Source organism: Crocuta crocuta, unplaced genomic scaffold (assembly GCF_008692635.1).
Source record: "Crocuta crocuta isolate KB4526 unplaced genomic scaffold, BGI_CrCroc_1.0 scaffold451, whole genome shotgun sequence".
Lineage (NCBI taxonomy): Eukaryota > Metazoa > Chordata > Mammalia > Carnivora > Hyaenidae > Crocuta > Crocuta crocuta.
The window spans coordinates 311954-328218 of NW_027527963.1; the positions used below are offsets into that span (position 1 = coordinate 311954).

Genomic DNA, 16265 nt, shown 5'->3' on the forward strand with positions numbered 1-16265 from the left:
TTTTTTTCCTCTTTCTGGGAATTCTTTCAGATAGTATTGACACTTAGATTTCACCAATGTCTTTTAGCTTTTTCGGAATGTTTATATATTCCACTTCTTTATTCCTTTTTCAGTGCTTTGCAGGAAAATTTCTTGGCTTGAACTTACTGCTTCTTAATATGGTTTTCGCTTCTATTCATTTTGCTAGTTAGGTCATTCTTTTCCAAAATTTCAGTAGTTTTTTAAAAAAGCTGCCAAATTCAGTTGGTAGATATTGTTTATTTTAAATTTGTATTTCCTTTGGTCTATTTATTCTGTTTCCTGTGTTATAAAATGTTCAGTTTGCTGCCACCCCTCAAGTGTCTGGTTATCTTTTTCTGGAGTACCAAGTTACAAACCAATAATGTTTACATGAGAAGGGTGAAGCACTAGGCTCTCATATGTGTTTCTTCAAATGATTTCAGTAAGTAGAGGTAGGATGTGAGTAGAGGGGCTTGATTTGGAGTGATGCAGCCTGAGAGAACTTTGTTTTGCTCAGCCTAGGGGCAAATTTTGGGGGGGGGGGCATGATTTTTTCCAGATCCTACTATAGTCTGTGCTATTTGTGAAGTAGGCATGAGAGTAGAATACATAGGAGCCATGCAGGTACCCTTGTTACCAGTTCCCAAACTGGTTGTGCTCTAGTGCTTTCCTGCTGTTACAATGTTATAATCTCCCTTACCCTCCAGATGGCACTAGGGTGGTAGCTGAACTTTGTTGTTTCATTGCATTGTGTGGGGTGGGAATTCTCCGCCCACAGCAATGTGAAGAATGGAAAAGGTCTTAACTAGAGAGCTCTTTTCCAGTCTGTAACACTTAACTAGAGAACTCTTTTCTAGTCTGTAACACTTGTTCCTCTCTGTTTCTTAGCTGCTGTTTCCCTCCCACTTGAGAAGCCAGTTACTTTGGTGCCCTTAAGGTTTCTTTCTGTTTCTAATTTGGATACCTATTGCTTTTGTATAATCTCCACATTTGGGCTGGGGTTAGGGAACGACAGGCGTACACTAGTTTGACATCTTGCACAAGAGTGGAAGCCACGTTATTTTAAAATTATCTGTTTGTTTGTCCTTCACCAAAGTAAGCTCATTAAAGGTAGGGATTGTTTCACATACCTTAGCACAGTTCATGATGCAAACCTGATGCTTAGTAAAGGATGAAAGAATATCATTTCAATAGGATTCTTCCATTAAAAATACAAATTTATTACCAATATAGAGCTCTCTTGGTTATAAAATCATGCATGTATTAAAAACTTACTTTATATTAAATGTTATATTTAATCATTTATGATTAAATTAATTAAATAAATTAATTAAATAAATTAATTTTTTAAATTAAATAAAGGATTAAATTAATATGATCATTTAAATGATCATAAAGGGATCATTTAGATCACTTTAGAGAAGGTTGCAACCCACAGAGTTTAAAAAGGAAACAACTAACATAGTACGGTGTTTTAGAATTTTTGAAACATTTAACCTATGTTAATTGGGGCTATTATTGTTATTCTCATTTTAGAGATGAAGAAGCTATAAATCAGAAAGGACAAGGATTTATCTAAGACTGAATTGCTACTAAGTGATGAGCTAATATGTGGGTCTGGAAATAAGCCCTGACTTTAATTCTTTAGATAAGACGCTTCTTTATTCCTCAGTTATTTGCTTAGTGGGTATTTGGACATTGGTATTGAACTGATCTATGCCATTCTGTTGTAGGTTTTTGTACTTTGAAAAAGGAAACTCCATGACTTTCACCCAGAGTTTAAAGCGAAAGTCCTTACAGAGGGCTTTCAATACCCCACATGATCTGTTCCCATCCCTCCTTTTCATCTTCTCTGCTCTTGTTCACATTTTTTCTGCCACATTGGGCTGCTTACTATTTTCCCAACATGCCTAGCATGCTATTCACTCTGCTACAAATGTCTTCTCCCAGGTGATATCTTCACCTACTTTAAACATTTGTGCAAAGATAATAATTCTCAATTAGACTTTCCACGACTATCCTATTTAAAAGTGCAAACTGTCTCACATTATGTGCATTTTCCATCCTCTTTCCTTGCATTGTTTTTCTTTTAGCACTCAGCACATAACTCTTCTACTACAAGCTACAATTTATTACTCTGTATTTTTTTAAAAAAATTTTTTTTAAATGTTTTATTTATTTCTAGGAGAGAGAGAGAGACAGCGTGAGCAGGGGAGGGTCAGAGAGAGAGGGAGTCACAGACTGAAACAGGCTCCAGGCTGTGAGCTGGCAGTCAGCACAGAGCTGGACGCGGGGCTCAAACCCACGAACCGCAAGATCATGACCTAAGCGAAAGTCGGACGGTTAACCGACTAAGCCACCCAGGCGCCCCTATTACTCATTGTATTATTGTCCGCCTTTCCTCATTATTAAATTAGTTCAGTGCCTGGCACAGTACCTGGCTCAGTAAATGTTTGTTGAGTGAATGAACATAGGAAGGAAATTGAATTGATTAAACAAAACTTTGTTAGTAATACTTGTTTGTTTGTTTTTTTAAATTTTATGTATTTAATCTCTACATCCAACTTGGGGAGCGAACTCATGACCCTGAGATCAAGAATTGCATACTCTTCTGACTTAGCCAGCCAGACACCCCAGTGATACTTGTTTTTAATTAAATCTAAAGTCCTTTTAGTCAGGAGCATGCATTTGTGAATAATGTAGAAATTTAGTTCACTAAGATTTGTTTATCAATTTAAGGCTTGTTCTGAGTTATTTAATGCGTATCAAGTTGTGTAAAATCTCCTGGGTTTCTTGGAAAAATGATATTCTGTATAAGAACATATAATGTCTCTATATGTATTGGTTTTAATAAACACGGCAATTTAGTGTTGACAACAAAGTTAGTACTTTTGAAAATACTATCTGAGATCTAATATAATTCTAGTTTCCTGTAAAATATTTTCCTTATGAAACCACTCACCACTGAAATGTTCAAGTAGGTTGTGATTGATGTCGCATCAGTATTTTTAAAAATTTTTAATGAAGAATAATGTTTTCATTTTTATGTTTTAGAACATTATTAGTTATAATTCCCTTTGATTATATATTTAGTATTTGTGTTCAGATAGTAAAGTAGCAGTTTTCTTGATTAGCCTTTACTTTTATTTAAACATTTATTTTCTTTCTTGTAGATTTGCTTTGAGGTCACATTGTTAAGAAATATGGAGTCACCTTTGATAACTTCACCTGGGAAAGAGAGCCTTCTTTCTTATTAAAAAAAACATAAGGAAAACAAATGACCAAAGGAATCTTGCCAAATGCGAACTCAACATCTTTTTGTATCATCTGCTTTTTAAGTCATCAAGACAAATGGCTTGTTCTTTAAAGAAAATTCCTTGTTCTTCAACATTGCTTTTAGCAGTTTAAAAAGTTTTTTTTTTTACCTTAACTCTACAACTCTCTTATAAAATTTAACACATAAAAAACTTGAAGGCCCTGTTTAAAATAGCTTTCTGTTTTAGAACTACAATGTTTGTGTACCCTATTTTTGCTTGACAAAGTCGTCAAAAATTTACAGCAACAGGAAAGATATGGACTTGGAAACTTACATTATTGTAATTGACTGCATTGAATTTAAGTGGACCATTCAAGACATCATCCCTTTTATCATCAGAAATATCACATAAATATATAATTCTTAGCTTTAATGTAAACAGAATTTCTTGAAAATGGCATGGGTAAAATTCTTACGGAAACCTGGTGGCAATCTTGGAAAAGCTTATCAACCTGGAAGTATGCTATCCCTAGCCCCTACCAAAGGCTTGTTAAATGAACCAGGACAAAACAGCTGCTTTCTTAATAGTGCTGTACAGGTGAGACCATAATTTCTTGTTAAATTTTCAAAAGTGCTTTTCAAGAAGTCCTTTGTTTAATGTTTCTTGTACTGTAAATTAAGAATAAAGTTATTATTATCTGCAAAGACTTTTTAATATCACTTTTAATGGTATGAAAAATATTTTAACTTGGCATTTTGTTTTTTATTATAAACAAAAGTGCGTGTTATTTGTTTACTATAAATGGGAATGTTTTGGCAATAGAATAATGTATTACTATTATATAAAAACATCTTTTGACTTAAAATATTAACTTAGTAAATTAAAAATATGTTTCTAAAATAATAAAATAATTTTTTTGAATGAACTAATCTAACCACATCCCCCTCCTTTCTTTTGAAATGAATCCAGTGGAATCCCCGTAGATAGCTTGGGTTGAAATGAGAATGTAGTTTTAATTCTCAGGACTCAGACTCCCTTCACTGCCCATTGTGGCTTAAATCGCTTCTGTGGAATCATAATTTGGACACCACTGCTTTAGTGGAATTGAAAATTAATCCATTTTGTCCTTATTGAAATTCTTTTAATTAGCAAACATATACTAACCTTGCTTTTCGTCTTTAGATAAATATCCTTTCTTTTGTTAGGTGTAGTTTTTATTTAGTAGTTTCAGATTTTTTAGGATCCTATGTCCTTCTGACCATTGACCGTATAGTACTAAGGATGAGTAAGATTTAGAATATTGGAGTGTTGTTTTGTTAACTGTAAGCACACCTTAAAATAATTTATTTAAAACAAATCACTTTGTATATATTTTCCATCACATTTTTTCTCTCCCGAAAACTGATAATAAAAAGAGAAATATTGGTTAATTAACTCATTTGGTAAATGAACGTACCTAAGAATATGTCAGGGGCTGGCATCTGACTCAGACTGTGTTCTCAGTTGTCCTCTATGACAGATGTCACACTTAAAAAGTTCTATAACTCACTCAGGGAATTGGTATTAGGACAGCGTTCTGATATACATTGGGACCCTTGAATGGTGGTCACTGTTTTTCCCTGGCCAAAAGATCCCACTAGCATTAAGTGCTATGAGAAGGGTAGGGAAATATTTATTGAATGGTACTGCATATAGGAAAATATAGTATAATACCAAAAGACTTAGAATGAAATGCTTTTGATTAAATCAGGCTGTGAGAAACGGCTTCTCTCCCAAATCTTTTTCTGTTAACCCTTTGCCAGATCTTTTTTTTTTTTTCGTTTTTACATTTATATATTTCTCTCTATTGTTGTCCTTTTCTCTGGATCCCAGAATGCAGTATGTGGTTGTGTAAAGGATGCTTACATGGTGCAGAAAATAGAGAAGTATTCCAGTGGCAATATGTTTTTTTAAATGAACATTCCATTGATCTTTACCACGAAGATTATGTATACTCCTCTCCATAGTTATTGCCGTGTCTGCTGCTCACCACTCCTTTGTGTAGACCCCCTTATCACTTACTCTCCTTGAAGGGTGTCTTAACATTTCTTGTAGGTCAGATCTGTTGTTAATGAGTTCTTTCAGCCTTGTGTGTCTGGAAAAAATGTTTAAACTTTGTTTTTGAAAGATATTTTTACTCACTAAAGAAGTCTAAGGTTGGCAGTTTTTCTTTTTCAGTACTTTAAAGATTTTGGTCCTTTACCTTCTAGTTTGCATTATTTCTAATCAAAAACTGTCATTTTTTGTACCTCTGTATGTAATGTGTCTTTATTCTCTGGCTCCTTTTTCACTGGTCTAAAGCAATTTGAGGGGCTCCTGGGTGCTTCGTCAGTTAAGCGTCCAGCTTCGGCTCAGGTCATGATCTTGTGGTGCGTGGGTTCGAGCCCCGTGTTGTGCTCTGTGCTGACAACTAGCTCAGGGCCTAGAGCCTGTTTCAGATTCTGTGTCTCCCTTTCTCCCTGACCCTCCTCTGCTCACGCTGTCTTTCTCTCAGAAATAAATATAACATTAAAAAAAATTAAAAAAAAATAAAGCAATTTGATATTGATGTGCCCTGACATAGTTTTCTTCATTTTTCTTGTTTGGGCTCATTGAGCATCTTAGATCTGTGGGTGTATGATTTTACTCAAATTGGGAATGTTTTTGACCATTATTTCTGACACTGTCCGCACAGACCCCAACGGGGAACTCGAACTCACCAACCATGAAATCGTGACCTAAACCGAAGTTGGACACTTAACCAACTGAGCCATCCAGACATCCCAACCATTATTTCTTAAAACTTTTTTGTCTCTCCCTTTGTTTGGGGGATTCCAATTATATATAAAGTTGGTTGCCTAAGGTTGTCCCACAGCTCACTGATGTTCTCTTATTTTCATTCTCAGTCTTTTTTTCTTTCTCCTCGTTTCATTTTCATTTTGCATGGTTTCTATTACTATGTTTTCAACTTCATTAATCCTTTCCTTTGCAGTGTCTAATCTGCTATTAATCCTACCCAGTGTATTTTAATTTCGGACACTGTAATTTTAACCTCTAGAAGTTTGATCTGGGTCTTTTAAAAATCTCTTTCAAGTCTGTACTTAACATGTTCAGTCTTTTCTATAGCATCTTGAACATTTGAAATACAATTATAATTGTTTTAATGTACTTGTCTACTCATTCTGTCATTCTGCAAATTATGGGTTTCAACTGACTTTTTTTTTTTTTCTCATTTGGCAATATGTTTTCTTGTTTCTTTTAGTGTGTAGTAATTTTTTATTGGATGTAAGCCATTTTGAGTTTTATCTTATTGGGTGATGAATATTTTTGTATTCCTAGAAATATTCTTGAACTTTGTTGTGGTTTAAGTTTATTTTATTTTGATCATTTTACATTTAAGCATTGTTAGGCAGTCCAGAGTTGGGTCTAATATAGGGTTAATTTGTCTACTACTGGACAAGATCCTTCTTTCTTTAATCAGTTATCTGTGAATTCTGAGGCATTCAACTGGTTGTTAGGAGCAGACACTATCCTGGGTGGGTATAAGCTCCGGACACCATTTCCTCTCATCTTTTTGGAGTACTTCTTTCCCCAGTTTTAGGTAATTTCCTCACAGTATTGCCTGAATACTCAAGGGGGACCCTCTGTAGAGCTCTGGTATTTGCTCTGTGCAGCTGTCTCCTCTGTGGTACTCTGCCTTGCCAGCTCTAGCTGCTTTAGTGTCCCTGAATTTCCACCTGTATCTCTTCAACTCAGGAGAGCTGTTGGCCCAGATATTAAAATGTGTGCCATATAAACTAATTTGCAAAGCCAGTCCTTACTAACAAAACAGCTATTCAAATAGATTTTGTTAAAAAAAAACCTGACTTCACTTTTAAAAATTCAGAATGTAGGTATTGTTATGCAATTTGAGGAATACTTTTAAAAACTACTGAGAAATAAATTGTAGAGTATGTCTTCTAAGAAATTATTGAAAGTAGACATTATTAAAATGTACTGTTTTCAGTAGTGACTCTACTAATTTACTTTCCCATCAGCAGTGCATGAGGGTTCTCTTTTCTCCACATCCTCACCAACACTTGTTATTCTTTTGCTTTTCTTGATAATAGCCAATCTGATAGGTGTGAAATGATACCTTACTGTTTTGATTTGCATTTCCCTGTTGAGCATCTTTTTGTGTGTCTTTGTTTTCTAAAGAAGACCATCTATGTGTCTTCTTTGGAAAAATGTCTATTCAAGTCTTCTGTCCATTTTTTTTAATTGTGTTGTTGTTGTTGATATTAAGTTCTGTGAGTTCCGTATATATTTTGATAACAACTCCTATTGTATGTATGATTTGAAAATATCTTTTGTCATTAATTAGGTTGCCTTTTTTGTTTTGATGTTTATTTTTGAGAGAGAGAGAGGTAGAGACAGAACATAATTGGGGGTGGGGCAGAGAGGGGGAGACACAGAATCCGAAGCAGGCTCCAGGCTCTGAACTGTCAGTACAGAGCCCAACGCAGGGCTCGAACTCAGAGATGGCAAGATCATGACCTGAGCCAGAGTTGGGCACCCAACCGACTGAGCCACCCAGGCACCCTGCCTTTTTGTTTTTTAAATATTCTTTATTTTTAAGTAATCTCTATACTCAACTTGGGGCTCAAACTTACAACCCTGAGATCAAGAGTCACATATTCTGCCAACTGAGCCACCCAGGTGCCCCTCCCCTGTTTTGTTTTGTCGATGGTTTCCTTTGCTGTGCAAAAGCTTTTAGTTTAATGCAGTCCCATTTGTTTATTTTAGGTTTTTTTTGCCCTTGCCTAAAGAGACTGGTCCAAAAATATGTATATTACTAAGACTGATAACAGAGAGAGAGCTTAGTGCATATCTTTTCTTCTAGGAATATTATGGTTTCAGGTTTTATATTCAAATCTCTGATCCATTTTGAAGTTACATTTGTATGTGGGGTAATTGCGGTTCAGTTTCGTTCTTTCACATGTAGCTTTTCAGTTCTCCCAACACTATCGAAGAGACTGTTTTTTTTTCTCCATTGTATGTTCTTGACTTCCTTTGTCATACATTAATTGACCATTATAAGCATGGGTTTATTTCTGGGCTCTTTGTTGCATTGACTTATGTGTCTCTGTTTTCCTGCCCCTACCATTACCATTTTGATTAGTATGGCTTTGTAGTTTAGTTTGAAATCAGGAGCCATGATGCCTCCAGCTGTGTTCTTTGTCAGGATGGCTTTGGCTATTCAGGGTCTTTTGTGGTTCCATACAAATTTTGGGATTATTTTTTCTATTTGTGTGAAAAATGTCATTGCTATTTTGATGAGCATTGCATTGAATCTGTAGATTGCTTTGGGTAGTATGGACATTTTAAGAATATTAATTCTTCTAATCCATGAGCATGGAATATCTTTCCATTTGTGTCATCTTTGATTTCTTTCAACAGATGTATTACAGCTTTCAGAGTACAGTCATACCTCATTTTATTGNCTGAAGGTTTGTGCAACCCTACATCAAATATATCTCTGGACACCATTTTTCCAATAGCATTTGTTCACTTTGTGTCGCTTCATCACATTATTTTAAATCTTGTAGAATTTCAGACTTTTTCATTATTATATTTGTGATGGTGATCTGTAGTCACTGATCGTGATATTACTATTGAAATTGTTTTGGGGAACCACAGACTGCACCCATATAAGATAGCAAACTTAATTGATTAATGTTGTATGTGTTCTGATTGCTCCACTGACAGGCTGTTCCTTATCTCTCTCCCTCTCTTTGGGCTTCCCTATTCCCTGAGACACAACAACATTGAAATTAAGCCAGTTAATAACCCTACAGTGCCCTCTAAGTGTTCAAGTGAAAGGCAGAGGCACATTGTATCTCACTTTAAAGCAAAAGCTAGAAATGATTAAGCTTAGGAAGGCATTGCAAAAGTTGAGATAGGCTGAAAGTGAGGCCTCTTGTGCCAAACAGCAAAGTTGTGAATACAAAGGAAAAGTTCTCAAAAGAAATTAAAAGTACTACAGTGAAAATACAAATGATAAGAAAGTGAAACAGCTTTCTTGCTGATATGGAAGAAGTTTTAGTGGTCTGAATAGAAAATCACATCAGCCACGACATTCCCCTAAGTCAAAGCCTTATCCTGAGGTGTAAGTCCCAACTTTCTTCAGTTCTGTGGAGGCCGAGACAGGTGAGGAACCTGCAGAAGAGATGTTTGAAACTAGTGGAGGTTGGTTCACGAGGTTTATGGAAAGAAGCCTTTTCTGTAACAGAAAGTGCAAAATGAAACAGCAAGTGCTGCAGCAAGTTATCCAGATAATCTAGCTAAGATAATTCATGAAGGTGGCTCTTCTAAGCAACAGACTATTAATGTAGATTAAACAGCCTTCTATAGAAAGAAGATACCACCTAGAACTTTCAGAGCTAGAGGGGAGAAGTCAAAGCCCAGCTTCAAAGGACAGGCTGTGTTGTTATGGGCTAATGTAGGTGGTGACTTTAAATTGAGGCCAATACTTATTTACCATTTCAAAAATTCTAGGGCCCCTAAAAATTTTGCTAAATCTACTCTGCCCATGTCCTCTAAATGGAACAACAAAGCCTAGATGACAGCACATTGTTTACAACATGGTTTACCAGATCATCCTGCTGATGAGACTTGCTATTCAGAAAAAGGAATCCTCTCAAAATATTACTTTTCATTGACAATATACCTGATTACCCAGGAGCTCTAATGGAGATGTACAGTGAGATTAATGTTTTCATGCCTGTTAACAAAACATCCATTCTGCAGCTAATGGAGTGATTTTCACTTTCAAGTCTTGCTATTTAAGAAATACATTTCAGAGGCACCTGGGTGGCTCAGTCGGTTGAGCATCTGACTCTTGATTTTGGCTCAGGTCATTATCTCTGGGTAATGAGACGGAGTCCTGTGTCAGGCTCGTGCTGGGGGTGGAGCTTGCTTAACATTCTGTTTCTCCTTCTCTGCCCCTCCCCTGCTTGGGCACTCTTTCTCAAAAAAAATTTTTTTTTTCATAAGGCATTGATTTCTGTGATGGATCTGGGGAAGGTAAATTAAAAATATTTTTGGGGCACCTAGGTGGCTCAGGTGGTTGAGCGCCGACTTCGGCTCAGGTCATGACCTTGCAGTCTGTGAATTCCAGCCTTGCGACTGGCTCTGTGCTGACAGCTCAGAGCCTGGAGCCTACTTCAGATTCTGTGTCTCCCTCTCTCTCTGTCCCTCTCTCGCTTGCAATCTGTCTCTCTCTCAAAAATAAACATTAAAAAAAATATTCTTGAAGACTAATGAATCTAGATGTTACTAGAAAGCATTCATGATTCATGGAAAGAGATCAAAATAATAGGAGTTTGGAAGAAGTCAGTTCCAACCTTCATGGATGACTTTGAGGGGTTTAAAACTTTAGTAGAGGAGGTAACTGCAGATGTGTTGGATAAAGTAAGGGAACTAGAATTAGAAGTGGAGTCTGAAAATATGACTGAATTGCTGCAGTCTCCTAAAACTTCAGTGGATGAGAACATCTTACAGACCAGCAAAGAAAGTGGTTTCTTAAGATGGAACTACTCCTGGTGAACTATTCTAATAGTTTTTTGGTGAAGTCTTTATGGTTTTCTATATATAGTATTACGTTATTTGCAAATAGTGACAGTTTTACTTCCTTTCAATTTGGGTGCCTTTTATTTTTTTTTTTTCTTACCTAATTGCTGTGGCTAGGACTTCTTGGATAACTATGACCAGAATGGATATTTTTGTCTTGTCCCTGATCTTAGAGGAAAAGCTATCAGCTTTTCACTGTTGAGTATGTTATTTTTTTTTTAGTGTTTTTTAATTTATTTTTGAGAGAGAGAGACAGCATGAGCAGAGGAGGGTCAGAAAGACAGTGAGACACAGAATGTGAAGCAGGCTCCAGGCTCTGAGCTCTCAACACGGGGCCCACGAACTGTGAGATCATGACCTGAGCCAAAGTCGTATGCTCAACCGACTGAGCCACCCAGGCACCCCAGAGTATGTTATTAACTATGAGTTTGTCATATATAGTATTTATTATGTTGAAGTATTCTTTTTTAAATGTTTTATTTATTTCTAGGAGAGAGAGAGAGAGACAGCGTGAGCAGGGGAGGGTCAGAGAGAGAGGAAGTCACAGACTGAAACAGGCTCCAGGCTCTGAGTTGGCAGTCAGCACAGAGCCCGACGAGGGGCTCGAACCCATGAACTGTAAGATCATGACCTAAGCGAAAGTCGGACGCTTAACTGACTAAGCCACCCAGGTGCCCCAATGTTGAAGTATTTTTTATACTTACTTTGTTGAGAGTTTTTATCATAGATGTTGTTGAATTTTTGTCAGATTCTGTTTCTGTATAAAGATCATGATTTTTGTTGTGTTAATATAGTGTAATATGCTGATTGATTTACAGATAAGAACTACCCTTGGATCCCTGGAATAAATCTCACTTGATAATGGTGTATGATCCTTTTCATGTACTGTTGAAATTGGTTTGCTAGTATTTTGTTGAGGATTTTTGCATCTATATTCATCAGAACTATTGGCCTGTTATTTTCTTTCTTTGTGTGTGTGTATCTTTGTCTGGTTTTGATAATCAGAGTAATGTTGGCCCTGTAAAATGAGTTTGGAAGTGTTCCTTCTTTAATTTTTTTGGAATAATTTGACAAGAAAAATTACCAACTCTTTAAATGATTAGTAGAATTTACCTGTTAAACTGTCTGATCCTGGGGGGAATTTTTAAATTACTGATTCATTTTCATTACTTTTAATCAGCCTGTTCACATTTCCTATTTTTTTATGGTTTGGTCTTAGTGGGTTGTACTTTTGTAGGAATTTATCCATTTATTCTTCTAGGTTTTTCAGTTTGTTGGCATGTAGTATATTACTCTATGATTCTTTGTATTTCTGTGTTGTCAGTTAAAAATTCTTCATTTCTGACTTCACTTATTTGAGTCTTCTCTTTTTTTCTTGAGGAGTTTGGTGAGAGGATTAATGATTTTTATCTTTTCAAAGAACCAGCTTTTAGTTTCACTGGTCTTTTCTAAATTTTTTTTTTTAGCCTCTTTTTCATTTATTTCTACTCTGATCTTTATTATATTTCCTCCTACTAAGTTTGGGTTTTGTTCTTCTTTTTCTAGAGTCTTTACATGTAAAGTTTGTTTATTCGGACTTTTCTTGTTTCTTGAGGTAGGCCTGTGTTGCTGTGAATGTCCTTCTTAGAACTGCTTTTGCTGCATCCCCTAGATTTGGGAATGTTGTGTTTCCATTTTCATTTGTCTTAAGGGGTTCCCTCCTTTCACATTTCTAAGCAATCCCCTCTCTCTCTCTTTTTTTTTTAATGTTTTTATTTATTTTTGAGAGACAGAACACAAGTGGGGGAGGGACAGAGAGAAAGGGAGACACAGAATCTGAAGCAGGCTCCAGGCTCTGACCTGTCAGCACAGGGCCTGACATGGGGCTTGAACTCAAAAACCTAGAGATCATGAGCTGAAGTCGGATGCCTAACCAACTGAGCCACCCAGGCACCCTATTCCCTTTTTTTTTTTTTTTTAAATTCAAGTGTGATTAATTTGCAGTGTTATATTAGTTTCAGGTGTATAATATAACAAACAATTCAATACATTTTTAGTGCTGAAGATAAATATACTCTTAATTTCCTTTATCTATTTCACTCATCCATGACCCATTGATCTTGTAGCAACTATCAGTTTGTTCTCTCTACTTAAGAGTTGATTTTTTAGTTTGGCTCTTTTTTCCTTGTTTGTTTTGTTTCTTAAATTCCATATATGAGTGGAATCATAAGGTATTTGTGCTTGTTCTCTGACTTATTTCACTTAGGCTTATGCCCTCTAGGTCCATCCATGTTGTTGCAAATGGCAAGATATCACTTAAATTTTTTTCTTTGATTTCTCCCTTGACCCATTGGTTGCTTGTAATCAACATTTTAAAATGAAGTAGGGTAAGGATTAACTACAATTAGAATAATTTTTGCTATGAATTTGTTAAAATAAGGGTTAAACTATTCTGAATAATATATAGAGAAGTCACATAAAATTGTTTTTCTGTAGTTTAGATCCAGTGTAATTTAAACATTTTGCTAATCCTGGAAAACATTCCGATTACATTTAAAAGAATCACATCACTAGCCTTATAAGCAGATTATGGAAGTTACTCTCTTTTGGATGAATATTTTAGAATTTTATCTGTTGATAGAACTACAATTAAGTAGTTATGACATATGGTATGGTTTTTAATTCTCTAAAAGCAAAGTTATAATCTTTAGTAGTCCACACTTACTGTGTTCTTACTGTATGTTGGTACTTAACTTGAACACTGGATGTTCTCTCTAATCTAATTCTTCCAACAATCCTCAGAGGTAAGTACTGCTTTTATCTTCATTTAACTGATGAGAAAATTGAGTGTCAGAAAATATTTTATTCAAGTCAGCCCAAGAGCTGGTAAGCAGTAAATCCAAAATTAATACCTAGGCAGCCTGCCTTTAGGCATTATTATTAAGCAAAGTGCTGTGCTACATCCCCAGGTTGTGCTGTCATGGTCTTCATCTTGACAGATGAATGAATTCCAACGTCATGTATTTTTATGCTATGATTGGATATGTATGATATACAAGAAAATTATTAAACATTTTCATGTGCTTTGCAAAACCCCCAGTTATTTGTGATAGATAAATGGATTCTGTCAGTTTTCTTTAAGGAAAAGCAACTGTCAAAGGGAAATTCTGAAATGACCTTTAGTTATTAATTGAAAATATAGGAGTTCATTAAAATCATTTGTTTTTATTAATCTTTGTTTCTAGCTGGGAGAAATGAGTGCTCATGAATGGATTTTCTAAGTTCTGTTATTTGAGGAAATGACTGAAGATATCGGGAAACTTGGAGATCTTATTTGTTTCTTGTAATAGTGTGTATAGCAACAAATAGCTGGCATTTGTGCCAGTTATGTACTGGGCACTACTCTGAACACTTTATGTATTATAATATATTATTTAATCCTTACAAGAACAACATGAAACAGACAAACTTATCCCCACTGTACAGTTTTCAGGGTTTTTTTTAGAATGATTTTAAGTCCTGGGTTGATTTATTTAAACAGTTACAGTGGTTTTTATTTGTTTTTGTCTTTTAGTAGCAAATAACAAATGCATAATTGCAGTAAATATATTCATATTATTCCTTAATTGCTGCTTTTTACAGTGCTGTTCCTGTTACCACACAGCTGGCCCTTTTTCATTCAATATACAGTGACCAGAAGCCTCTCCTCACCTTTTTTTCTTGCTGTTACATACTAGCCCTTATTTGGTACACCCTACCTTTCAACTCCAATTATATTTCCTTGCTAAAGTTCCATTTGTTCCAAGTATTATAATTACTTCCTCTTCCATGTCACTGCCAAGTTCTCCATTCAGTGTCGCATGTTTCCTGTTCATATAAAATCCTTAACTGAGGAAGTTTTTTCTTACTCTATGCCTGTCAGTTTTTGCATATAAATAAACAGGAATGTCTTCTAAATCCATCTTTTATATATTCATGTATATAGCAATTTAATAGTTGCTGTTAGTTTTAGTGGTTGTATACATCTGATTGTGAACAAGAGATTAAAGAAGTTACTAGCCTTCTATAATTTAAAAAAAATATTCGAATCTGGCTTTTCTCTCAGTAAGAAAAATTTTATTGTATTACTTTATTCACTGTTTCTTTCTTACAATTTTTTAGGTTTTATGGCAATTGGATATATTCCGAAGAAGCTTGCGGGTTCTAACTGGACATGTTTGTCAGGGAGATGCCTGTATATTTTGTGCATTGAAGGTAACTTTTTAATAGTACTAAAAAATTACTTTTGTTTCTCCAAAAATTTAATTTTACTTGATAGTTTATTTGGTTTATTTTAAGATTTGGTTAGTTTATTTGAAATTAAAGTTCATTGTCACATTGACTTAGAGCTTTGAAGGTGAATTCTTAAAATATGATTTATTCAGCTTTATGTTTTTCCCCCACTTTTATGGAAGGAGAGTTGAAATTAAAATCCTAAATAGTATAAAATATTAGGAATGTTATAATTTTCATTATTTTGAAACAATTCTTTATTCATTTGCTACTATTGGATTTTGTGCACCTCTGTAGTTATTGAGGATACAGCACTGAAGAAACTGTTAAAGCATCTGTCCTAAAGGAGCTTATATTCTTAATGGGGAGGGGAAAATAAATAAGCAAAATATAACATATGTTAGATGGTAATAATTAAAAATGCAGAAAAATAAATCAGGGAAAAGGAATAGAGAGTGTTAAGTAGCCAGGAAAGCCTCACTGAGAAAGTTTAAACTATAACCTGGAAGAGGTGATGGAGTGGAATAGTCCAAGCAAGTAAAGACACAGTAAATGGAAAGGTCCTAAGGTGAGTATGCATGACACATTCAAGGAAACCTGGGTGACAGAAGCTTTCTGAGCAAGGGAGAGAGTGATAAGCGAGCTCAGAAGTAAGGTGGATTTTGCCGTGTGGTGTATGTGCGCGAGTGCAAGTACGGAGCTCCTTACTTCTCCGCCATCTTGCCCCTCCCCCCAGAAGTAAGGTGGATTTTGGAGGCTTTAAACATATCTGCAGAATTTTCTGCATTCTTCCTATCAAAAGGTAGAGTCTAATTCTTTGAATATGGACTGACCGTAAGGATTCATCCCCATCAAATAGAATGTGGCAGAAATGAGGCTGCAGACAGTTTAGATTAGAAAAACTGGTAAAATTTCCATCTGGCTCTGCCCATTGGGTTGTCATTCTTGGGAATGAACCACCATGCTACGAGAAGGCCAGGCTGGCCACAGCTGTGGCCGACGTCCCAAGCTGATTGGTAGTGCCAACAGCCACCATCAACTGCTCTATGTAATGAGCAACCTTCAGATGATTCTAGGTCCCAGCATTCAAACTGTCCTAGATAACTTCCAGTGGAACAGAGTTGAGCT

General features: G+C 35.6%; 1 protein-coding gene across 7 annotated transcripts in view; it reads left to right on the plus strand.

Annotated features, from left to right (window-relative positions):
- The window catches only part of USP53 (ubiquitin specific peptidase 53), a 64488-nt gene that overhangs the window by 12255 nt on the left and 35968 nt on the right, over window positions 1-16265 (plus strand). For 4 of the 7 annotated variants that reach the window (XM_077752766.1, XM_077752767.1, XM_077752765.1 and 1 more), the window contains exons 2-3: window positions 3174-3854; window positions 15027-15119. In XM_077752766.1, the coding sequence (XP_077608892.1) occupies window positions 3711-3854; window positions 15027-15119 (237 nt within the window). In that variant the 5' untranslated portion in view covers window positions 3174-3710. The remainder of the gene's footprint in view (window positions 1-3173; window positions 3855-15026; window positions 15120-16265) is intronic. The other 3 variants (XM_077752764.1, XM_077752768.1, XM_077752769.1) reach the window with 1 other exon arrangement.